The sequence below is a fragment of the Salvia splendens genome, chromosome 9 (genome assembly GCF_004379255.2).
Source record: "Salvia splendens isolate huo1 chromosome 9, SspV2, whole genome shotgun sequence".
NCBI classification, from domain to species: Eukaryota; Viridiplantae; Streptophyta; class Magnoliopsida; order Lamiales; family Lamiaceae; genus Salvia; species Salvia splendens.
The window spans coordinates 9,139,521-9,158,555 of NC_056040.1; the positions used below are offsets into that span (position 1 = coordinate 9,139,521).

The 19,035-nt window shown below is 34.6% G+C and overlaps 3 protein-coding genes, 1 long non-coding RNA gene and 2 other non-coding genes across 7 annotated transcripts; 3 read left to right on the forward strand and 3 right to left on the reverse strand.

Moving 5' to 3' along the window:
* The first annotated feature begins 239 nt into the window (after positions 1-239).
* Positions 240-1,992, forward strand: LOC121747280 (pentatricopeptide repeat-containing protein At5g66520-like). The gene has a single exon (XM_042141288.1). The coding sequence runs from the start codon at positions 327-329 to the stop codon at positions 1,962-1,964; it is 1,638 nt and encodes a 545-aa protein (XP_041997222.1). The 5' UTR covers positions 240-326; the 3' UTR covers positions 1,965-1,992.
* Positions 1,993-2,187: 195 nt separating this feature from the next.
* Positions 2,188-4,029, forward strand: LOC121747281 (photosynthetic NDH subunit of subcomplex B 4, chloroplastic-like). The gene is made up of 6 exons (XM_042141289.1): positions 2,188-2,345; positions 2,437-2,469; positions 2,566-2,719; positions 2,794-2,849; positions 3,579-3,650; positions 3,767-4,029. The coding sequence occupies exons 1-6, from the start codon at positions 2,247-2,249 to the stop codon at positions 3,878-3,880; spliced, it is 528 nt and encodes a 175-aa protein (XP_041997223.1). The 5' UTR covers positions 2,188-2,246; the 3' UTR covers positions 3,881-4,029.
* A 6,841-nt stretch (positions 4,030-10,870) lies between these two features.
* LOC121749613 (thioredoxin-like 1-2, chloroplastic) lies at positions 10,871-12,570 on the forward strand. The gene is made up of 4 exons (XM_042144191.1): positions 10,871-11,428; positions 11,512-11,697; positions 11,803-11,967; positions 12,063-12,570. The coding sequence occupies exons 1-4, from the start codon at positions 11,207-11,209 to the stop codon at positions 12,312-12,314; spliced, it is 825 nt and encodes a 274-aa protein (XP_042000125.1). The 5' UTR covers positions 10,871-11,206; the 3' UTR covers positions 12,315-12,570.
* A 4,438-nt stretch (positions 12,571-17,008) lies between these two features.
* On the reverse strand, positions 17,009-19,026 carry LOC121748628. Of its 2 annotated transcripts, none has more exons than XR_006039498.1 (2): positions 18,592-19,026; positions 17,009-17,257 (listed from the first exon to the last, which is right to left on the reverse strand). It is a non-coding gene; the product is annotated as an uncharacterized LOC121748628 (long non-coding RNA). The 2 variants fall into 2 exon arrangements; XR_006039497.1 differs by lacking the exon at positions 17,009-17,257 and adding an exon at positions 17,639-18,012.
* On the reverse strand, positions 18,080-18,157 carry LOC121749969. The gene has a single exon (XR_006039770.1). It is a non-coding gene; the product is annotated as a small nucleolar RNA snoR122 (small nucleolar RNA).
* Positions 18,233-18,320, reverse strand: LOC121749949. The gene has a single exon (XR_006039751.1). It is a non-coding gene; the product is annotated as a small nucleolar RNA R44/J54/Z268 family (small nucleolar RNA).
* Positions 19,027-19,035: the final 9 nt, after the last annotated feature.

Below are 19,035 nucleotides of genomic sequence, written 5' to 3' on the forward strand. Positions count from 1 at the left end.
AATAAAAAAATTGAAAATCTTGTTAAAAAATTCTCTACTAAAAATCTGTGGAAATACCTGGGCCACAAAAGACCCCAAAATTGAATTGGGGCAACATGGTATGGAACCTAAGCCCAAGAGTAAAATTAAAACTTAACCCAATAAATTTGCAGTATTACATGAAAATCATAATTTCAGTTTGTAAATTCATAATTAACCCAATAAACTTAATTGTCAATTACAGTAATTCATACCAATACTAGTCCCTAATTTTCTCTTTATTTTAATGACTGAAATTGATTTTGCCCTAAAACTGAAATCCCCAATTGTTAGCAAAGAGAGTATGCATGATTGTTGAAGAAAGCCTCCCACCGACCTTACTGCAACAGCACCTCTTTTACCTGCTGCACAACTGCTGCAAATCGATCAAACATCTCGCTCAAATCCATGCGCACATTACCACCAATGGATTCTCCCACAAAAACTTCCTTCTCGTCAAGTTATTGGCCCTCCACACAACCTTCAACAATTTCCCAATCGCCCACCAACTGTTCGACCAAATGCCGAGCCCGAGTTCCGCGCTCTGGAACCAAATCATCCGCGGCTATCAGCTTAATGGAAGCCCCCGTAGGTCGGTGGAGCTTTTCAACGACATGGGGCGGCGTTCTTCGCCGCCGCCCGATGAGCACACGTATACATTTATTGTGAACGGCTGCGCGAAAGGGGGACTGCTGGGGGAGGGAATGCAGATGCACGGGAAGGTGTTGAAGAGCGGATTTAGCTCGAATCTATACGTTCAGAGCAGTTTGGTTGATTTTTATGTCAAGAATGGTGGAGGAAGAGAGGGAGTAGGTAAAGCAAAGAAAGTATTCGATGAAATGTCTCTAAGGAGCATTGTCACTTGGAATTCCTTGCTTTTGGGGAGTTTTAGGTGTGGAGATGTCAATGGGGCGATGGCGATCTTTGATGATATGCCAGAGAGGAATGTGGTATCGTGGACTACAATGATTGCTGGATGCGCGCAAAATGGGAGATCAAAGGAAGCCTTAGCATTATTCCGCGAGATGCAGAGGGAAAATGTTGAGTTTGATCAGGTGACTTTGGTTGCAGTGCTCTCTGCTTGTGCTGAATTGGGTGATCTTCATTTAGGGAAATGGATTCACTCTTATGTTTTCGAGCATTTCACTTACTCCAAGAAGCCAGTTCTTGTCACATTGAAGAATTCATTGGTTCATATGTATGCAAGCTGTGGTGAAATTGATGCAGCATTTGCTGTTTTCAAAGGGATGGAGCAGAGGACGGCCGTTTCTTGGACTAGTATGATCACTGGCTTTGCCAAACACGGTTATGGCAATGAGGCTCTCGCAGTGTTCGAATGGATGCAGAACGCTCGGTCTAGAGATGCTAGGCCAGATGAGATCACGTTCCTAGGTGTCTTATGTGCCTGCAGCCATGCTGGCTATGTCGACAAGGGGCGCCATTACTTCAAGAGCATGGTCGAGGATTGGGGGATCAAGCCAAGGATCGAGCACTTCGGGTGCATGGTTGATCTGTTAAGCCGTGCTGGATTGCTTGATGAGGCTCATGAGATTGTGAGGTCCATGCCTATGAAGCCTAATGACGTCGTGTGGGGCGCCCTTCTTGGGGGTTGCCGGATACACAAGAGTGTCGAGCTTGCCTCTGACGTAACAGAGCTGCTGACCGAGGGGATTGAAGCAGATAGGGCAGCTGGCTACTTTGTGCTGCTGTCGAATGTGTATGCTGCGGCTGAGAAGTGGGAGGATGTGGTGGCCGTGAGGAGGAAAATGCTCGAAGGGAAAACAAGGAAGCCTCCCGGGCGGAGCTGGATTCAGATTGAAGGGAGTGTGTATGAGTTTATGGCTGGCGATAGGTCTCATGAGATGGCTAGTTTGATATATGATGTTCTTGATGATATCACTAGGGAAGCTAGGTCTCATGGGTATATTACATTTTGTGATGGTTAGGAATTGAGATGAGTGAGTTTTCTTGAAATTATATTGTTAAACTCTTGTTTGATTCTTGACTATTGAGAGTAAAATATGGAAGTTGTACACAACAATTTCAAGACTATAAGGGCAATACCGCCAATTCCGACACAAGAAGAAACAAATATCCAGTAAGCCCAACTTTGTCATGGTGCTTACAAATTCAGAGGTGGATATAAATGGTAGTCTTATCCATTTGCTTATAACCAAACAATAAATGTAAATGAAAATAAACATCTCAGTTTTCAATTGTAGGAAAACATGGCTGAAACTCTCACTTCCCTAACACTTCTGCAGCCTTGCATCAAACAGAGTTCTCTACAAACAACGAAGGCAGAATTCAGGACACTTTCTAAATCAGTAAGCATACATTCCATGCCTCATTTTGCTGCCATTCACTTTTTCTTTGATGATATTAGTATGACTTATTTATATTATGTTCTTGATTTAGCTTAGGCAATGCTCAAGTTCAAGGTTTCACAAGGTAATTTATTACTTTAATAATTTGATATTAGGGCGATATTTGCTTGCTTATTAATAGATTATTTTATCGCAAAAAGTAAACATCCCGTGACAATAGATGGAAGGTGGGAGAAGAAGGTCCTTAGTTGGAGCAAACGCGTTGCCTGACTGGCCGTTGATGGCCGTTATGGTTGAACACGCGGAAGGACAAAGAGATCTCATCACCCACAAGTCTATTTGGCATCTCAGTGACGAAGCCATTAAGAATGTTTGTGAGTTTGTTGATTAGATATTCTATTTTCTAAGTTCATATTAAAATGATACGTTTGCTTCTTCTTGTGTATAGATACATTCTACATAATGTTCACTGTGTGGGGGTGCTGTTTCTTCGGCTCCACTAAGGTGATATTACCACCTAGTTTATTGTCCCTTTTTTCAATATATCTGTGGAAATTATAGCCAGTTTTGAGTTAGGCTCTATTCGGTATCATGGAACTCCAATTCCAAATCCAATGCTCGGTACAACAAAATGTTTGGTATTTGGAATTGAATTACAATTCCAATTCCTTCCAAATTCCAATTCCACAATTTTGAATTCCATATGAAAAGTAGATAATTGGAATTTCAAATTTCATTTAATAATAAAATTGCACTATCACACACAAAACACACACATAAGTATACTTGGACATACACACACGCGTGCGCCTGCACACCAAAACACATATACACAAACCTGCACAGACACACACCTATACACACACACGCACCTGCACAGACACACACAGACGCACACTTGCACACACACTTGCACACACACACACACATTCACACAGCTGCACGCACACACACTCACACACATACCTGCACACACACACATATACACACAAAACACACCCTTGCACACACACAACCCACACCTGCCCACACACACACGCACATACACACATTGCATAATTTTCTTGAATTCAACTTCATATCAATTATATCAATTTACCGAACAAAGGATTTGGAATTGAATTATAATCTTTCACATTCAATTCCGTAGAATTCCAATTCCAATTCCAATTCCGTATACCGAACTGACTCTTAAAGTAATTTTGTTTTATTATTATATGGTTTGTGGTTTAGGATCCATTCTACGATTCAGAAGGATACAGAGGTGATGGAGGAGATGGGACTGGCCATTGGATTTATGAGAAGGTATTAATTTTGGAAAAATATTGTATTATTTCCAACAATTAGGCCTATATTAAATAGAAATGGCTGTGGTAATATATAAATTTGAGAAAATAATAAATGAATGATTAATTTGGCAGCAAGAAGATATAGAGGAATCAGCAAGAGCAGAGCTGTGGAAGGAAGAGTTGATTGAAGAGATCGAACAAAAGGTTGGTGGTTTAAGAGAACTGGAAGAAGCTGGCAAGAAATAAGAGCTTCTTAACTAATTCTTCTATTAAATTAAGTTTATAGTAATACATAAGCAATATTTTAAATTTGTAAAGTTTATTCTGCAGATTATGTTGAATTACTTATGTTCCAACTTCTCAAGTATATTTACCTCTTAAAATTATAGTATTAACTTATGTTATAAGGCGCACAACAAAATATATCGTGACATAAAATGAAAATTATTAGTCAATTTTATGTATTATTACTTCAAAACTTATGCCAACACTTCTTTTTCAAATTTTATCATGTTCGAGTTTAACTACCATGATTAATTTGAGCTTTCTGTCAGTGTTTTGATTCATTTTTAAGTGTTATAATATATACATTTCTCGACTTCATGTGTGTAAAGTGCCAATTCATGTAAACAAATGGGGAAATGTATATTTTTTTAAATCAAATAACGCTTAAGTTTGATTTTTGTTGTAAAAGATATTACTAACCAAAGTTTTTTGAGATAAACACCATTGTTTAAGGTGGAGACTGGAGAGTGTAGTACCTAATTTCCACATTTTAAGAAAGTCTAACTAAACAAAATCAAATTGAAACTCATCGTCACTAGGTTTTATTTAATTTAAATATTGATTTTTATGGAAGCAAGATTTCATGTTGATGAATTTCATCGAAAACAATGGCACGTTAATGGACTGGACTATTTAGCTTTGTGCTTGAACTTATTATTAAGACTATAAATTTATGGGCCTAAAGAAAATAGCTGGAATTGTTGGGCTCAAAACATGTTGATTTAGGCCCATATGGTATTTTGCTTTTCCACCCACCTTGCTAGAATTATCAAATAGGAGTAGAGTAATGCTCTAATCATCTTTAATTACATGCAATATAAACAAATAAAAGTAACACAAATAATATAAGTTGTTAGGGATCTTGGTATAGTTCAAAACTTCAATCCTTGAAAATAAATAAGCGATTGACCTAAAAGAAAGTAAAAGGGTTTAGTCATAGACTCATGGCTAAACCTCTTTTACTTTCTGAAAAGTTTAAGAGATTCAATCACACATCTCAATCTTAGATGGATAATCATGGGATAATTAGTCATAGCTAACCCCTTATGACTAAAATAATCTAACAACTCAATCCTAAATTATATCTTGTTATTATTTTATCTGGAAAACCGAACACCAGCTACATAATATTTAAATAAATATTGCAAATGTAGACAAATTACCGTTTCTCCACCACCACACATGGAAACATGAACAAACATTTCAAATTTTAGGAACCAATACGAGTTCATCAAGAAAGGGTTGCACGTGATCTAAAATTTTAAACCACATAACAAGAATTTCTCATACCCCACAACAAATAACATAGTACCATCTAGAAAATACCATAGATTTACCATTAAAAAAATAATCATAACCTTTGATTTTTTAATGTCACGAGTCTTGATTGTAAACAAACTACTATGTTCTAAAACTATGTGCACAAATGCATAATATTCGTTTCACCTTCCCCCCAACATGTCATAATTATATAGGGGTAATGGAAAAAATTTGGTCAATTCATATTTTTATCATGAATTTTAAATGTGTTGAAAAAAATACACTAACTTTAAATTTGCAGTAAATTTACAATAATTAAATTTTTTAGCGAAATTAATCATATGTGGTGATCAGGATGTCTATGTCATCCAAACAGTTCCACGTAGTTTATAGGACGAACTTATAATGTTGTATAAATATACACAAACGTCCAATGTGGTCAACCAAATACACCAACTTTGGAATAGTTTTATATTTTTATTTGTAGCACCTTAAAATTACATGAATTATAATCTGTTAGTTCATATGTCTTTGCGTTATTTTCACGTGATCCTTTGATTAGTCTAGCGGTGAATTATCATCATCTTGCGTTCAAAACTCCTAGTCAATAGTGACGTTAATATGCAACAAAAATGAAAAATACTAACAATCTATGGAAAAGGATGTATTATTTCCATACATAAATTTTGGATATTGCAAATCAATGACTGTTGCGCTGGTATAAATGTGACCTGACGTGTGTAATTGTGTATGAAAACAATTAAATGATTAATCTTTCACGTTCAATTCCAAACTTTTTATAATCAAACTTATCTTGAATTTAATTATTTGACGAGGACTTTTCGCAACAATTCATTTGAAATACAAATAGAGAGTACATGATTTTAGAAGAATAAAAGAAGGATCCTCGACACTTTTTTGCCACATAATAGGAGTATATCGAAGAAATTAATATGGAGATATAGAGCAAATAATACTGTTCTAATTAATTCTTTAGGTTGAAGGAAATAAATCTTAAAAATATGAAGGGGAGTATATACTAATTGAACAGCGCATCATCATGTTTAAGCATAGTTGATTATGCCCTTCATCAAACTTTAAGCAAGGATTTAATTAAATATACTTAGTTGTGGCTGTTAATTCTGACATTTTAGACTTTCCATAAAATAAAATACAATGAAATTGTATCGCGCTGATCTGCGTATTTCATAAATGTGGAAATATCAAACAAAATTAAGATAATTTGCATAAACATAGTAACAAACAATTTGACCTCTAACATTTGCATAAAAAGAAGGCTCATTCTTAAATTTTTTAATGTATGTATATTTTTACTTTACCGGATATTCTAAGGATACTTGTCTTGTGTACTTCAATAAAAATATTTAAATATCATTTATTTTAGACAAATAAGAACTTTTGTATATATGAAGCCCTCCGAATTAATTTATGATAAAAGGTATCCATTTTTAATTCGTTTTACTTTAAATCCTTTCTACTGCATATTCAGAAAACTCTTGCATTTAATTTAAGAGACAAAGCCAACACAGTGAAATCTGCAATTTATTTCAATGTACATTCACAACCAACCACGAAAATCAAACTAAACAAGTGGTAACTTTATTATTAGAAAAATACAATAAATGCTAGTACAATTTTCTTCGAATTTTTTTAACGTACAAAATTGAAAAAGGAAAAAAAAAGACAAAATAGTACACGAAATGGGCAGCCTCAACTTTTATGTGACACAAATTTGTTAAGTTAGGCTAATAAGATCATAATTCATGAGGCACCATATAAAATATAAATCAATAATGACCATAGAAACCAGTGCATTTCATAAAAAAATGTGAATGCTATTTTGATGTTTTCTTGGTGTATGGCCAATAATAATATCTTTATATAATTACTCTCTTTTGTTTTTTTTTTCTTTTGGACATGCCTATACATTCATTTAAGTCTCAAAAGATTCGTATATAATGTCTCTTAACAGTTAACACCAAATTTGGATAAATGGATAATCGAAAGTCGATAAGATAGGTGAAGGTACATAATGTTATAATCATTATGTTCTACAAAATGTTACTACTATAATCATTAATAGTTCTACAAAATGCCATTTTTTGAAGGATTTTATTTTCTTTTGAAACTGGGAAAGGATATATTCATAAAATAATTATTAAGTAATCTTATCACCATACAATGATTTAAAAAAAAATTGAAGGTGCAATAGTATTACTAGTAAGTAAGTAGTATGTATATCAATTGTTTGCATCGAGGATTGAGATTGTGCACAACTGCACATTAATTTGATGATTTGTATTCTGTTACTATATCTCTCGTGTCTTATTTTGTTTAGTATTCTAAAATTGTAGATCTTGATATTTAGAGATTAATTGGCATAAGAACATCCACCATAGTAATAGGTCAGCCATAGGCCAGCCACAAACTCCTCCTGTCATATCATCAGGACTAAAACTCATCCTACCACATCATCAGGACAAGCAACTGGACAAGCAATAGGCTAGTAATAGGCTAGCTACAATAAACAAAATTATAAAAACAAATTATTAACAATCACACAAAATACGGAATTAAATTTACAACACAGATATGAGAAAATTCAATAATAATATTTAGATTTAAAAAAGTACATTAATTTAAAAAAATTACATTAATTAAAAAAATCTAATGAAGTGCAGTCCTCCGCGCCCACAACTCTTCAATTAAATCATTTTGGAGTCGAATATGGGCATCCACTTGGCACATGTCGGCATGTGCCTTGAGGCGGCCGACTTCATCGTGAGGTACCCCCCTTCGTACGTTGGGGGCGGCCACGCCGTGGCTTGGGCCGACTTCATTAGCATTGTCATTGGCCCAACTAGTCAGTTGTACACCTTCATCTTCGACAATCATGTTGAGCAGGATAATACAGGCGTACATTATATCAGCAATGCAGTCAACATGCCACAAACGCGTTGGACCCCTAATTGACGTCCATCGAGACCGGAGCACACCAAATGCGCGCTCCACGTCCTTGCGCGTCGACTCCCGTCGTTCCGCAAAGTAGGTCTTCCTCTCATCTGATGCGCATCTGATCGTCTTCACAAAGACGGGCCACCTAGGGTATATCCCATCCGCCAAGTAGTAGCCCATATCATGCTGGTTCCCGTTGGCGATAAAACTGATGGCCGGACCGACGCCCTGGCACGGCTCGTTGAAAAGGGGCGACGAGTTGAGGACGGTGAGGTCGTTGTTCGACCCGGCTATCCCAAAATAAGCATGCCAAATCCACAGTCGGTAATCAGCTACGGCCTCGAGGATCATCGTGGGATTCTTTCCCTTGTAGCCGGTCGTGTAGAACCCTTTTCAGGCAGCGGGGCAGTTCTTCCACTCCGAATGCATACAATCTATGCTGCCCAACATCCCGGGGAACCCATGCTTCTCCCCGTGCATCTGCATCAGATCCTGGCACTCTTGAGGGGTATGACTTCGAAGATATTGATCACGGAATATTTCAATGATGCCATGACAGAAATACTTCAGACAATCCAGGGCAGTCGTCTCACCGATGTGGAGGTACTCGTCCCACATGTCTGTCGCGCCTCCGTAGGCCAACTGCCTGATTGCCGCAGTGCACTTTTGTATAGGTGTGTGGCCGGGTCTGCCAGCCGCATCGTACCTGAACCGGAAACACAAATATCGACGCTCCAAAGCATCAACGATACGCATAAACACTGCCATACACATCCTAAAACGCCGTCTGAAGAGAGGCGCCCCAAACCGCGACTCCTCCGCAAAGTAGTCTTCATATAGCCGCTGATGTGCAGCTACGTGATCCCGATCAATCACTGCTCGTCGGTGGAAAACGGGTGGAGGTCGAGGTACCGCCGGCTGCAAGGCCCTTTGTATCAACCGGTTTATCTCGCGGGACGTATAGGCCTCCAACTCTTCGTTCATTTGTCGTTCGTACTCCTCAGCATCCCCACCACTACCACCACTACTACCACCCGCGTTACTCATTTCACGTTGTTGCTCTTGTACATAAATTAAGATGGAGAGAAAACTCGTTAAAACAAGTGGTGCGAATGAAAATGACGTGCAAATCGCGTATATATAGTGTTTCAAAAAATTTTAAAAAAAATTGAGTTGGCCGATCGCTCGCCGATCGGGAGCCTGCAATGGCGGCCAGTCGACCGGCGAGCGGATCGGCCAGCGCCCGAAAATCGGCGTCGGGTCGCCTATTTTTTCGCCGAAATGGCGCTAGCCGGTTCCAATGGTTCGGCGAGCGGACCAGCCAGCGCCGGGAATCGACTAGCCTGTTCGCTCGCCGCCATTGGAGATGCTCTAAATTTCGAAAAGTGCTACCATAGTGATTATATTACTACAAAAATATTACTTCAATAAAAAGAAATAAAGGTATTGGTGCTTATTAGAACCACATACAAAATATCGTGAAAACTAACAATTTGGTGCTCATATGTATACTAAAAAAACAAAATTGCTCAAAAATAAAATAAGAAAAGTAGTCGGCGACAAAAACAAGTCGCTATATATATTAATCGCTAAAAAGACAAATACTCTCACACAAATTTATTTTTATTACTGACACATATTTAACTGTTTCAATAATTAATATCGTAACATTGTAAATTTTCAAATTAAAAGGATGAAATATGTCGTTTTGCCTTCATGGGTCTCTGAATGCTAAACAAAGTGCAAATGGTATAATTTACAGAAAAAATATAGTAATAATATTACTGTATCATCTTCTTCGTCTTTCTTTATTTATTTAAGGTAAATTACCGTCTAATATCACGAAATTTTTCAAAAAAATTATTTTTTCCATAAATTTTTAACTTAACATATAACATCACCAACCTAAATAGTTGTTGAATTTTACCCACCGACAACAAAATCCAACTACATTAAATTAAACGGGTAAGCCTATCTATCTTCTACCGACTTTGTAATTACATTAGTATCATTTTTCAATGGTAACTATATCTTATGTGATGTAATAATAAATGAAATGTAGCCGGATTTTATCGTTGGTAAAAAAAATTTCTAACACTTACTTAAGTTCATAATATTATACTTAATTTTAAAGATTTTGAGAAAAAAACAAATTCTAAAAAATTTCATGATATCATGCACAAACAATATCCTTTATTTAATGAACAAACAACACAAATTTTAAAGTAGTACAGTGGAGTATATTTTTATTAACGAGAAAACACACTATTTCTAAGACTGGGAAAAAAGGTTCATCAAAATTTGATTTCCATTTATATCCTTTGATATGTTTTGTTTTGTACGACTAGATAAGGTGGTCAGCTACGCGGTGAACAGAACCGCATTGACTGTTCACAACCAAACACAAACATGACCAAAGTCTCTGTAATTAAGTTAATTCCTCTATCCACTTCTTGATTATAAATTATCCTCAAATTAAATTCAATACTTTTACTGACTTTTTCGAGGACTATATTGATTCAAATTTAAATAATTATCTACATTTTGTATCCAATTAACTATCATGACAGATTAATTTATCGTATTCATAACTCATAAGCCAGATACTGAAATCAAATACAGTAAATTTTATCGTATTATGAAATTAATTAATTACAAACATAAAAAAGCAAATTTTTTTGGATAAGGGCTACGGATAAATATTTTGACCCCACCTCCTTCGCTTTGCCTCCTCTCTCTCTCAACACTATTTCTCCCTCAATCTTCCACTTTACGCTCTGTATTCCGTTACTTCAAATTCACGAAATCACAAACCCTTTCAATTCATCCGACCCTTTTTTCTCTGTGAACCAGAGAAACAATCACAACAAGGAAACTAAATCGAATTCATTTTCCTTGCGGTGTTTATTTGAACACAAGTTTCTGGGTTGATTTTTTCTTGACTGTAAACAAGAAAAGTGAGGGTTAATAATCCAAAAAAAGAAACTTGTTTTGTTTCATGGTATTTGCTTTTGCTTTTGCTTTCGATTTCATTAAAATCGGTGAAAAATTATGTCGTGTCTACCAGCCGGCGGCTTCTCTGTTTCTGGGTCGAGCAGTTTGATTGTCAACAATCGAGAAAAGGGGTCTCTTCCTAGGGCTAGCTCTTCAATTGGGGGTTTGCAGTTTAGGAGCCCTAATTCGAAGGAGATTTGGGGAAACACACTCGATTTCCCAGATCAGAGGGGTTTCAGCAATTGGAGCAGCAAACCCCCAAATTTGGACCCTGTTTATGTGAGTATCTTTTTCAAGTTTTGATTTTGGGGTCAAATTTTGATCTTTCATATTTCTAATTGTGGTTTCTTGTTGATTTAAAGGCACAAGGAGCTACTATTTCATTTGGGAAAACTCAAAAATGGTGGGAGAAATCTCTGCAGCCAAACATGATTGAGATCGATTCAGCTCAGGAGTTGGTTGAGCATTTGAGAAATGCTGGTGATAGATTGGTTGTTCTTAACTTCTTCTCTCCTGGTTGTGGAGGCTGTAAAGCTTTGCATCCCAAGGTAAAAATTTGGGGGTTTTATTAAACTTTATCCAAATCAAGATTGAATTTTTACTTGCAATTCTTAATTTATTAATCTTGATTTGTTGAATGTATGTGTGAACAGATCTGTCAGCTTGCTGAATCAAACCCTAATACCACTTTTCTCACTGTAAATTATGAAGAACACAAGCCCATGTGCTATGCCCTCCACGTTCATGTATTGCCCTTCTTCAGATTTTATAGAGGTGCAGATGGCAAAGTCTGTAGCTTCAGCTGCACCAATGCAACCGTAAGCGATTTCTTCGATTGAATTGGATCAAGAAATGCAGCCATTTGTGATGTTTTGACGCAGATTTTGACTTGAGGTTGTGATTGTGTGTACAGATCAAGAAATTCAAGGATGCATTGGCGAAGCATGGAACGGATCGATGCTCCCTCGGCCCGACTAAGGGTTTAGAGGAGAAGGAGCTCATGGCATTGGCATCAATCAATCTTATACCGAAAGACTTGGTGCCACTCTCATCGCCGAAGGAGGAGAAGGTGCACGAGTTGGTTGGAGCTGCGAAATCGAGCTCATTTAGCAGAGATGAGAACAAGGTTGAGCTCAAGGAGGGCAATGCCATGGTTGCTGCATAGGGTTTTTTTCAAGATTTGCAGATGATGTTTATATATATGTATGTGTGTTTCTCAACTTTTGTTTGGAGATGTAAATATAATTTCCATGATTTTGAGTGTATTCCTGTGAATTCAGGGCTGTGTGTTTTAGATATAAGCCCTGAAAATATTCGGAGAATGGTTTCAAAATGTAGCATCATTGATTTGGTGTTGTTTTATGATTTCTCATTTGTATGTTGAAGATGCAATTAAATGAATTTAGAGTATGGGAATTTAATTTGGTTTTCCCCCTTTTTCTGTTTTGGCAGTGTTGAGTTCCATTTGTGTTTTACTTTTATGAAAACTATAACTTGATTCAATTTATACTTGCATTTTTTGTTTAATTCACCAAATAACCTAAATTTATTTTTATCCCTTTTGATATCTTGGTTTGGATGAGCAGATTGAGTATGTACGAGATTGCTTCCACAAAGATTTTGTCTTCTGATGATTGGGTCATGTTAAGTTTGTTGGTTTATATGGAAAGTGAAGCTTTTAATTGCAATAAATACAATTCTTTTCCTCATCTAGTTTTTTGTGTGTACATTATCAATTATATTAGTGAAGTACACAAAATCCTGATTAAAAAGTTCTCACGGATTTCTTTTGGTTTGTGCCCTTTTCTTTTTGTATTTGTTTCTATTTATAATAATTATCATATTATATCTCTTACTGTAGTATTTCAAAATTATAAGGTCGAAAAAGTTACTGGCTTGAAATGAAGCAGGTGGTTGAAGAAAAAATTAATTCGACTTTTCAATATCCATGTCATTTTTGGAAATATTAAATTGGTGAAAGTAGAAATCAAGAGATTGATGAAGCGAAACGTGGGATTTTGTAGCTCACCCTTTTTTGTTGGATGACACAACAGACATTGCACCATAATAAAGATGATTTCAATAACGACATTTGGCTTTATGAGACGCCATTGTCAATTTTTGTAGTACTACTACATTTTAGCGTCAAAACTCAATTGACAAATATCTAAATTTAAAACAAATATTGAGCCTATTATGAAATTGAAAAAGAAAATTGATATACTATATAATACTCTAGCAAAATAATCTGAAGCAAGTAAAATTTGGCCTATTTAAAATTTAACATAGTATTAAATATTTTTTTAATTATAGAATTTTAATTAATTAACTAAGTTTTTAATAATTATTGGTGTCCAATATGTCAACTTCTAAATTAAAATTTTATATTACTCGTGAATTTTTGAAGTATAAAAGTCATTGTAATTTGATTCTTTCTAATGTCAATCAACGTAAACCAAAACTTCACTGTAAGCATGCAATCAATAATTGAAATTGACTAAATACACCAAATCATCATTAAAGTTGAATCAAAAATAAAATGAGACACCACCTGGCTAGCTATTGGTAAAACAAGCCAATAATTTTAAAAAAAAGGTGTCGCTAAATTCAATCAAAACCATGGAAATTTCCGAGGCATAAAATAGACCGTATGCAAAACTTAATTAGTCACGTCTAGTGGACTATATTGAATTATTTAATGTTGTCACGTAGTAATAATTTTGTGTGAAATGTATAATGCATGTCACCTTCTGAATAATTCACCTTTTTTCAAGGATATAAGGTCTGAACAATAGACCTTGTTAATCACAAATATAAATGCATATTCAATGGCAGAGGTAGCAAAAAAAAAGATAGTATACTTCACTATTTTTATATTTCCGGTAAATTACATTAAGAAAAAATTAATAGAGACTTAAGCCCCTCAAACCCATTTTATAAAGGAACAAATTCATCAATTAGCAGTCCATCTTGTCCAACATTTGCCTTAAATTCGATATAAGTGAATGTGCCCCATTTAACTCACACATCCATTAAATGCATGATTATTTATGTATTTTGTACGCAGAAATATAATACTACTATTTGAATCAGATTATTTTAGTGAACTAGCTGGCATTAAATAATCAAGTCCGAAGTATCACAGCTTGATAATAGGATCACTAAAAAATATGGCAGATGATTAATTTATTCACAATTCTCTTATTATATACTACTAGTATACTACTATACACATTATCCACATAATAAAATAAGACAAAAGGTTAGATTTTGATTTTGATTTTGATTTTAACAATGATTTTAGTGATGACTCAAAAGTAACTTTGGGTGAGAGTTCGATCCAATTTTCGAAGACTTATATAGGTGATTTCTTCTTTTGGGTTGTTTGGTTTTTTTTTTTATAATCTTTTTGCCTTGGTGTGATGATCTTGTTAGCTTTTGGGTGCCCGTTGATTGTGTTTTTTTGACATTGAGAGAAATTGCTAGCTTGGATATCTTTTGCCGCCTTGTAAACTTATGCTCACCATTCATGGTTTGAGCCTTTTACTTTTTATAAAAAAAAATAATTTTGTCTCCAAGGGTTGATTCTCATGCACTTAATGTTGTACCAAAAGAAATTGTTTAATTTATTTTAGGGGAAAAAATTGAACCAGGTGAATTCATTTATGTACTTGAACGATTTTGTGATTTATTTTACATGTGGTAAAAAGATAAAAGCGATTTAATTATTCTTCTAAAGATTCCTTAGCTTCAAACTTCTTCAACTTAGGTAAAATACAATGAAGTTTATAATATGTAAGGTTTACTTTTAGTTTTTATGATGTCCCAAAATAAAAGTGAATAACATAATACTACTATCCTATTCCTAGTTAATCATCGAGATGAAAACCGCTGCCTATATACTAAAATCTGAGTCGAAAGTAGTTAGATATGCATTTTTGTCTAGGGTATAATGACAAAAATTTAAAAATAAAAGAAAATAAACAAAGCATAAATAGGATTTTATGAGTTGTGACAATCACAAGTCCCTACCTCACAAGTCACAATTATCCATATCCATCGCAACATGTGGATTACGTATCAAGGTTCCAAATTAAGATATTTTTTTATAAAGTAATTTTGTTTTTTATAAAATCATTTTTTAAAGGGATATTGGTCTCTAAAACCAATAACTTTGGTCAAATTTTGATATTTCCCACGAATTTTAAAATTGATCTAAAAAATCATAAACTTTATATTTTGTTTGTTATTTTCCATGGCAGCCCAAGTAATACATCTTCGGCAAAAATCTTATTATAAGTGGGAAACCATGAAATATTTATGATATTTTAGATTATTTTTTAAGTTCGTTACGAGTAGGATAAAAATCAACGTGGAAAATCACGTTGATTTAATAGTGTCAAGTAGAATAAAAAAAATGCACGAAAGTTGGTTGGATATGGTGATTGACCTGCCATGAGAAATAACAAACAAAATGTAAAGTTTGTAATATTTTAGACCAATTTTAAAGTTCATGGGAAATACCAAAATTTGACCAAAGTTTATGATTTTAGAGACAAATATCCATTTTTTAAAAGTACTTATTCTTCACCGAGTTTTATATTCGCCTTTCGCATTCATAGGTAGTATGTCATTATTTTTCTTGTGAGTCTCACATTGAAAAGTAGTACAGAAAATAACTAGAACGTTGTTAGATGTTAAAGTTAATCTGATTCGTCTTCTCAATAAAACAAAATTTTATAGTATACTTAAAAGGCGAAAAAGTAACAAAAGTCGAGCATTATTAATTATTAATAGAAACAATAACAAGTTGTAAGAAACTTCCTACTATCTAATAAGGAGGAAAACGAAAAGGAAGACACCTCCTAAGTTTGAAGCTCAACAAATGATAATTTAAATATTGTTGACTGCAAAATGTCGATATGTAACACACATTTTGTGCATGTTTTGTTGAATGGGAAAATTCTAAAGAGAGAATAATATGGACTGAGGAACATATTCTAGAAAAAAAATGAGAAACAGAAGACACATGTATAGATATTAAACGTATAATTTTATACTAGTTGACATAAATTTAATCAAGGAACATATATAGATATTAAACGATTAAATAGTTTTTGGCTTCAATTTAAAATTAGTTTGGCTTCAATTTACTATCGATATTAGATTTTCAGTGCACACAACAAAAAAAAGGCTAAAGACAATTTTCAAAATAATTAAATTTGTGTTTCTAAATATATCACCAACGCTTAAAAAGTCTTTATTTTTGATGCTCCAATTTCAAAGGGAAGCGTCCTAAAAAGATTAATATAATTTGTTGTCAACTTAGGAAGTCTTTCTTTTGCATCCCAAAATTGTGGTTATTTTTCAAAATTTACGAATACATATAATTGCATCTCTATTTTTGTGTCCTTAAAATACACTGTAAGTTTTTTTTGTAATATCACAACTAAAACAATTACACACAATATTAGATCCAATCATATTTTGAACTAGATTAAGATAATAACTTAATTAATTATAGTTGATTATGAATGAATATAATCATACTACAAGACAAAATAAGCCCATTAGCCAGAGCCTGTGTGATAGGTACTCTACGTATATGCTCAAGTGTAGAGAATATGAAAAGACAAAAACATAGAAAGATTATACTTCGGATATAAATTTCTACAAAGATTTTCTAACTTTATTCTACAAAACTATTGTACCATAAATTATTTCTTCTTCACATCAGAATATGCATGAATATCGATAGTGGGGAATTCAAACTATAAATTTGATTATCATTGGAGTCACGCAACACATCATGTAAGTTGTTGTGACTAAATGCTCAACTTACTATATCATTAGAAACGATTATCAATAAGAAAATAGAACATTATTAGAATGAAGTACATGATTATTTTAATTGAGACAATCAAAGCATTACACCAAATATAAGCATGATAATTGGGATGTTTAGTATCCTATTTAAGTCATGTGTTTGATGACTTTGTTATTAAACAGGATGACCCGGTAAAATCATTCCGAGTTTCACGCGTACAACTTTTTTGGGCAAATCCAATGATCCGAAGGATCCTCCTTTCATCGCGCGAACCGCCCCCCCTGTCGTTTACAACATGACAACTAAGATTCTGGACCACATGGACAGGCTCGTGGGAAAGAAAACACCTCAGATGCGCTCAACCAAGTCCAATTTTATGTTCATATTGCTACCAAACACTCACAATGTGTTTATTATACAAACACAAAAAGCTTGAAACATACTTTATCCCAATAATCTAGCTAATGCCTTTAAGGGTACCAATCGCACAGACATTTGAAATTGGGCTCCCCTTTGAACATTTCGGGCCGCCTAAGGATTAGCAAAAAAAATGGGCTGCAATTTACTGGGCCGAATGATGTGGATTGATTTGAAGATAGCTAAAAATATGAACTTCCCTCATCATTGCAAGTTACAACAATTCCCATTCCGAAAGTGACAAATGAAGTTAACTTTACTTACCTGTTTTGTATTCAACGATTTCAAATGAAATATTTTTTTCTTCTGAGAACAAATTCAAAGGAAATTCTCCCATACAAGATAGTTTCTTTATAAAGTAGTGTAGATTATTTCGTATCACAACATTTCTTGAGATTATAAGATGCTTCGAAAGATTGTGAAATGAGTGGATGAAGAGCAAGCCAAGCCAAGCCTTCATTTGAAGTAGAAGTTAATTACAAGGATGGAATTGGAGCCAATGCAATGCAAAGCAATTATTACCAGGCTTCAACAAAACCACCATTCAAATCTCCGTTCTTTTTTAGTAATCATCAGACAATGGCCGCCACTCTCAATCCAAATCACCAATAATATCACACTACAAAAATAAAAAAAATTCGAAAGATACCAACAAAATAAATTGAAAATGGTTTAAATTGGCAGATTGCCTAAGAGGTAGTGACAATATTGGTACATCATGTTTAATTCTGACAGTACGTGCAATATAGGATGCATCATTGGCAAACTGACTTTGGATTAAACGAAAAATAAAATGTTTAGCTCTCAAAATTCAGATTTAAAACCCAACAAAAATTCAAATTGCATCAGAGAGATTCCCATTAGACTATTCAATCATTCCCCTAAAAGAGCTCTGATGTCCCTGTCTGTTTTAGCATAACTTGCAAATGATCAATGAACGAAACCCCTCAAATCATAGAAGAAAAATGAAGAGGATTAGGAATTTTATTTATTTAAGCCTCAGATGAATATACTTCACACATTGTGAAACATCACTCATAGTATATTTAACACCATCATCGACGGATGGAAAATCAAAGAAAAATCACTTTAAAATACAAGAATGTTTGTACTATATCGCAGCTAGACAAGATAAATTGAGCAAAAATGAGAGACGATCGAATTTAAAATAAGAATAATCGAAGATAGTGAACATCACCTATCACCAAAAGTATGAATCTGGGCGGCGGCGGCGTAGCATTACCGACTTTGGGGTAGAATTCACCTCCAACCATACCGCAAATCGCATCCCAAATTGTCCGTTTTTCCGTTTTTTCAACAGTGATACACAAAAGATGCAGTTGCTACTGCATTTCACTTTTTGAAGTTTCTGAAAATTGCACTTGGCTCCCTCGTGCTTTTGTGTTTTAGAATGGAAGCAAGGGCTTACCTGGTTTATAGAGGATTGTTGATGGTTGAAGAGCTTGGGCAGAAAATTTTGAGATGCAGAAAGAACCAGAGAAGGGAACGAAAAAATAGAGAAAGAAGAATAGAGAAGGAGGAGGAGGAGGAGAAGAAGAAAAAGGAGGAGAAAGAAGAAGATTGCGGCGCAGGGGAAGATAAAATTAGGTTTAAAATTCAATTAGTAGTAGTATAATATATT

Excerpts from the sequence above, each read along its gene's own strand:
- LOC121747280 (XM_042141288.1), top strand. The coding sequence starts at position 327 with ATGATTGTTGAAGAAAGCCTCCCACCGACCTTACTGCAACAGCACCTC.
- LOC121747281 (XM_042141289.1), top strand. The coding sequence starts at position 2,247 with ATGGCTGAAACTCTCACTTCCCTAACACTTCTGCAGCCTTGCATCAAA. Across the intron at positions 2,346-2,436 it reads TCAGGACACTTTCTAAATCA|CTTAGGCAATGCTCAAGTTC; the intron begins GTAAGCATACAT and ends TTCTTGATTTAG. Across the intron at positions 2,720-2,793 it reads CGAAGCCATTAAGAATGTTT|ATACATTCTACATAATGTTC; the intron begins GTGAGTTTGTTG and ends TCTTGTGTATAG.
- LOC121749613 (XM_042144191.1), top strand. The coding sequence starts at position 11,207 with ATGTCGTGTCTACCAGCCGGCGGCTTCTCTGTTTCTGGGTCGAGCAGT. Across the intron at positions 11,429-11,511 it reads CAAATTTGGACCCTGTTTAT|GCACAAGGAGCTACTATTTC; the intron begins GTGAGTATCTTT and ends GTTGATTTAAAG. Across the intron at positions 11,698-11,802 it reads GTAAAGCTTTGCATCCCAAG|ATCTGTCAGCTTGCTGAATC; the intron begins GTAAAAATTTGG and ends ATGTGTGAACAG.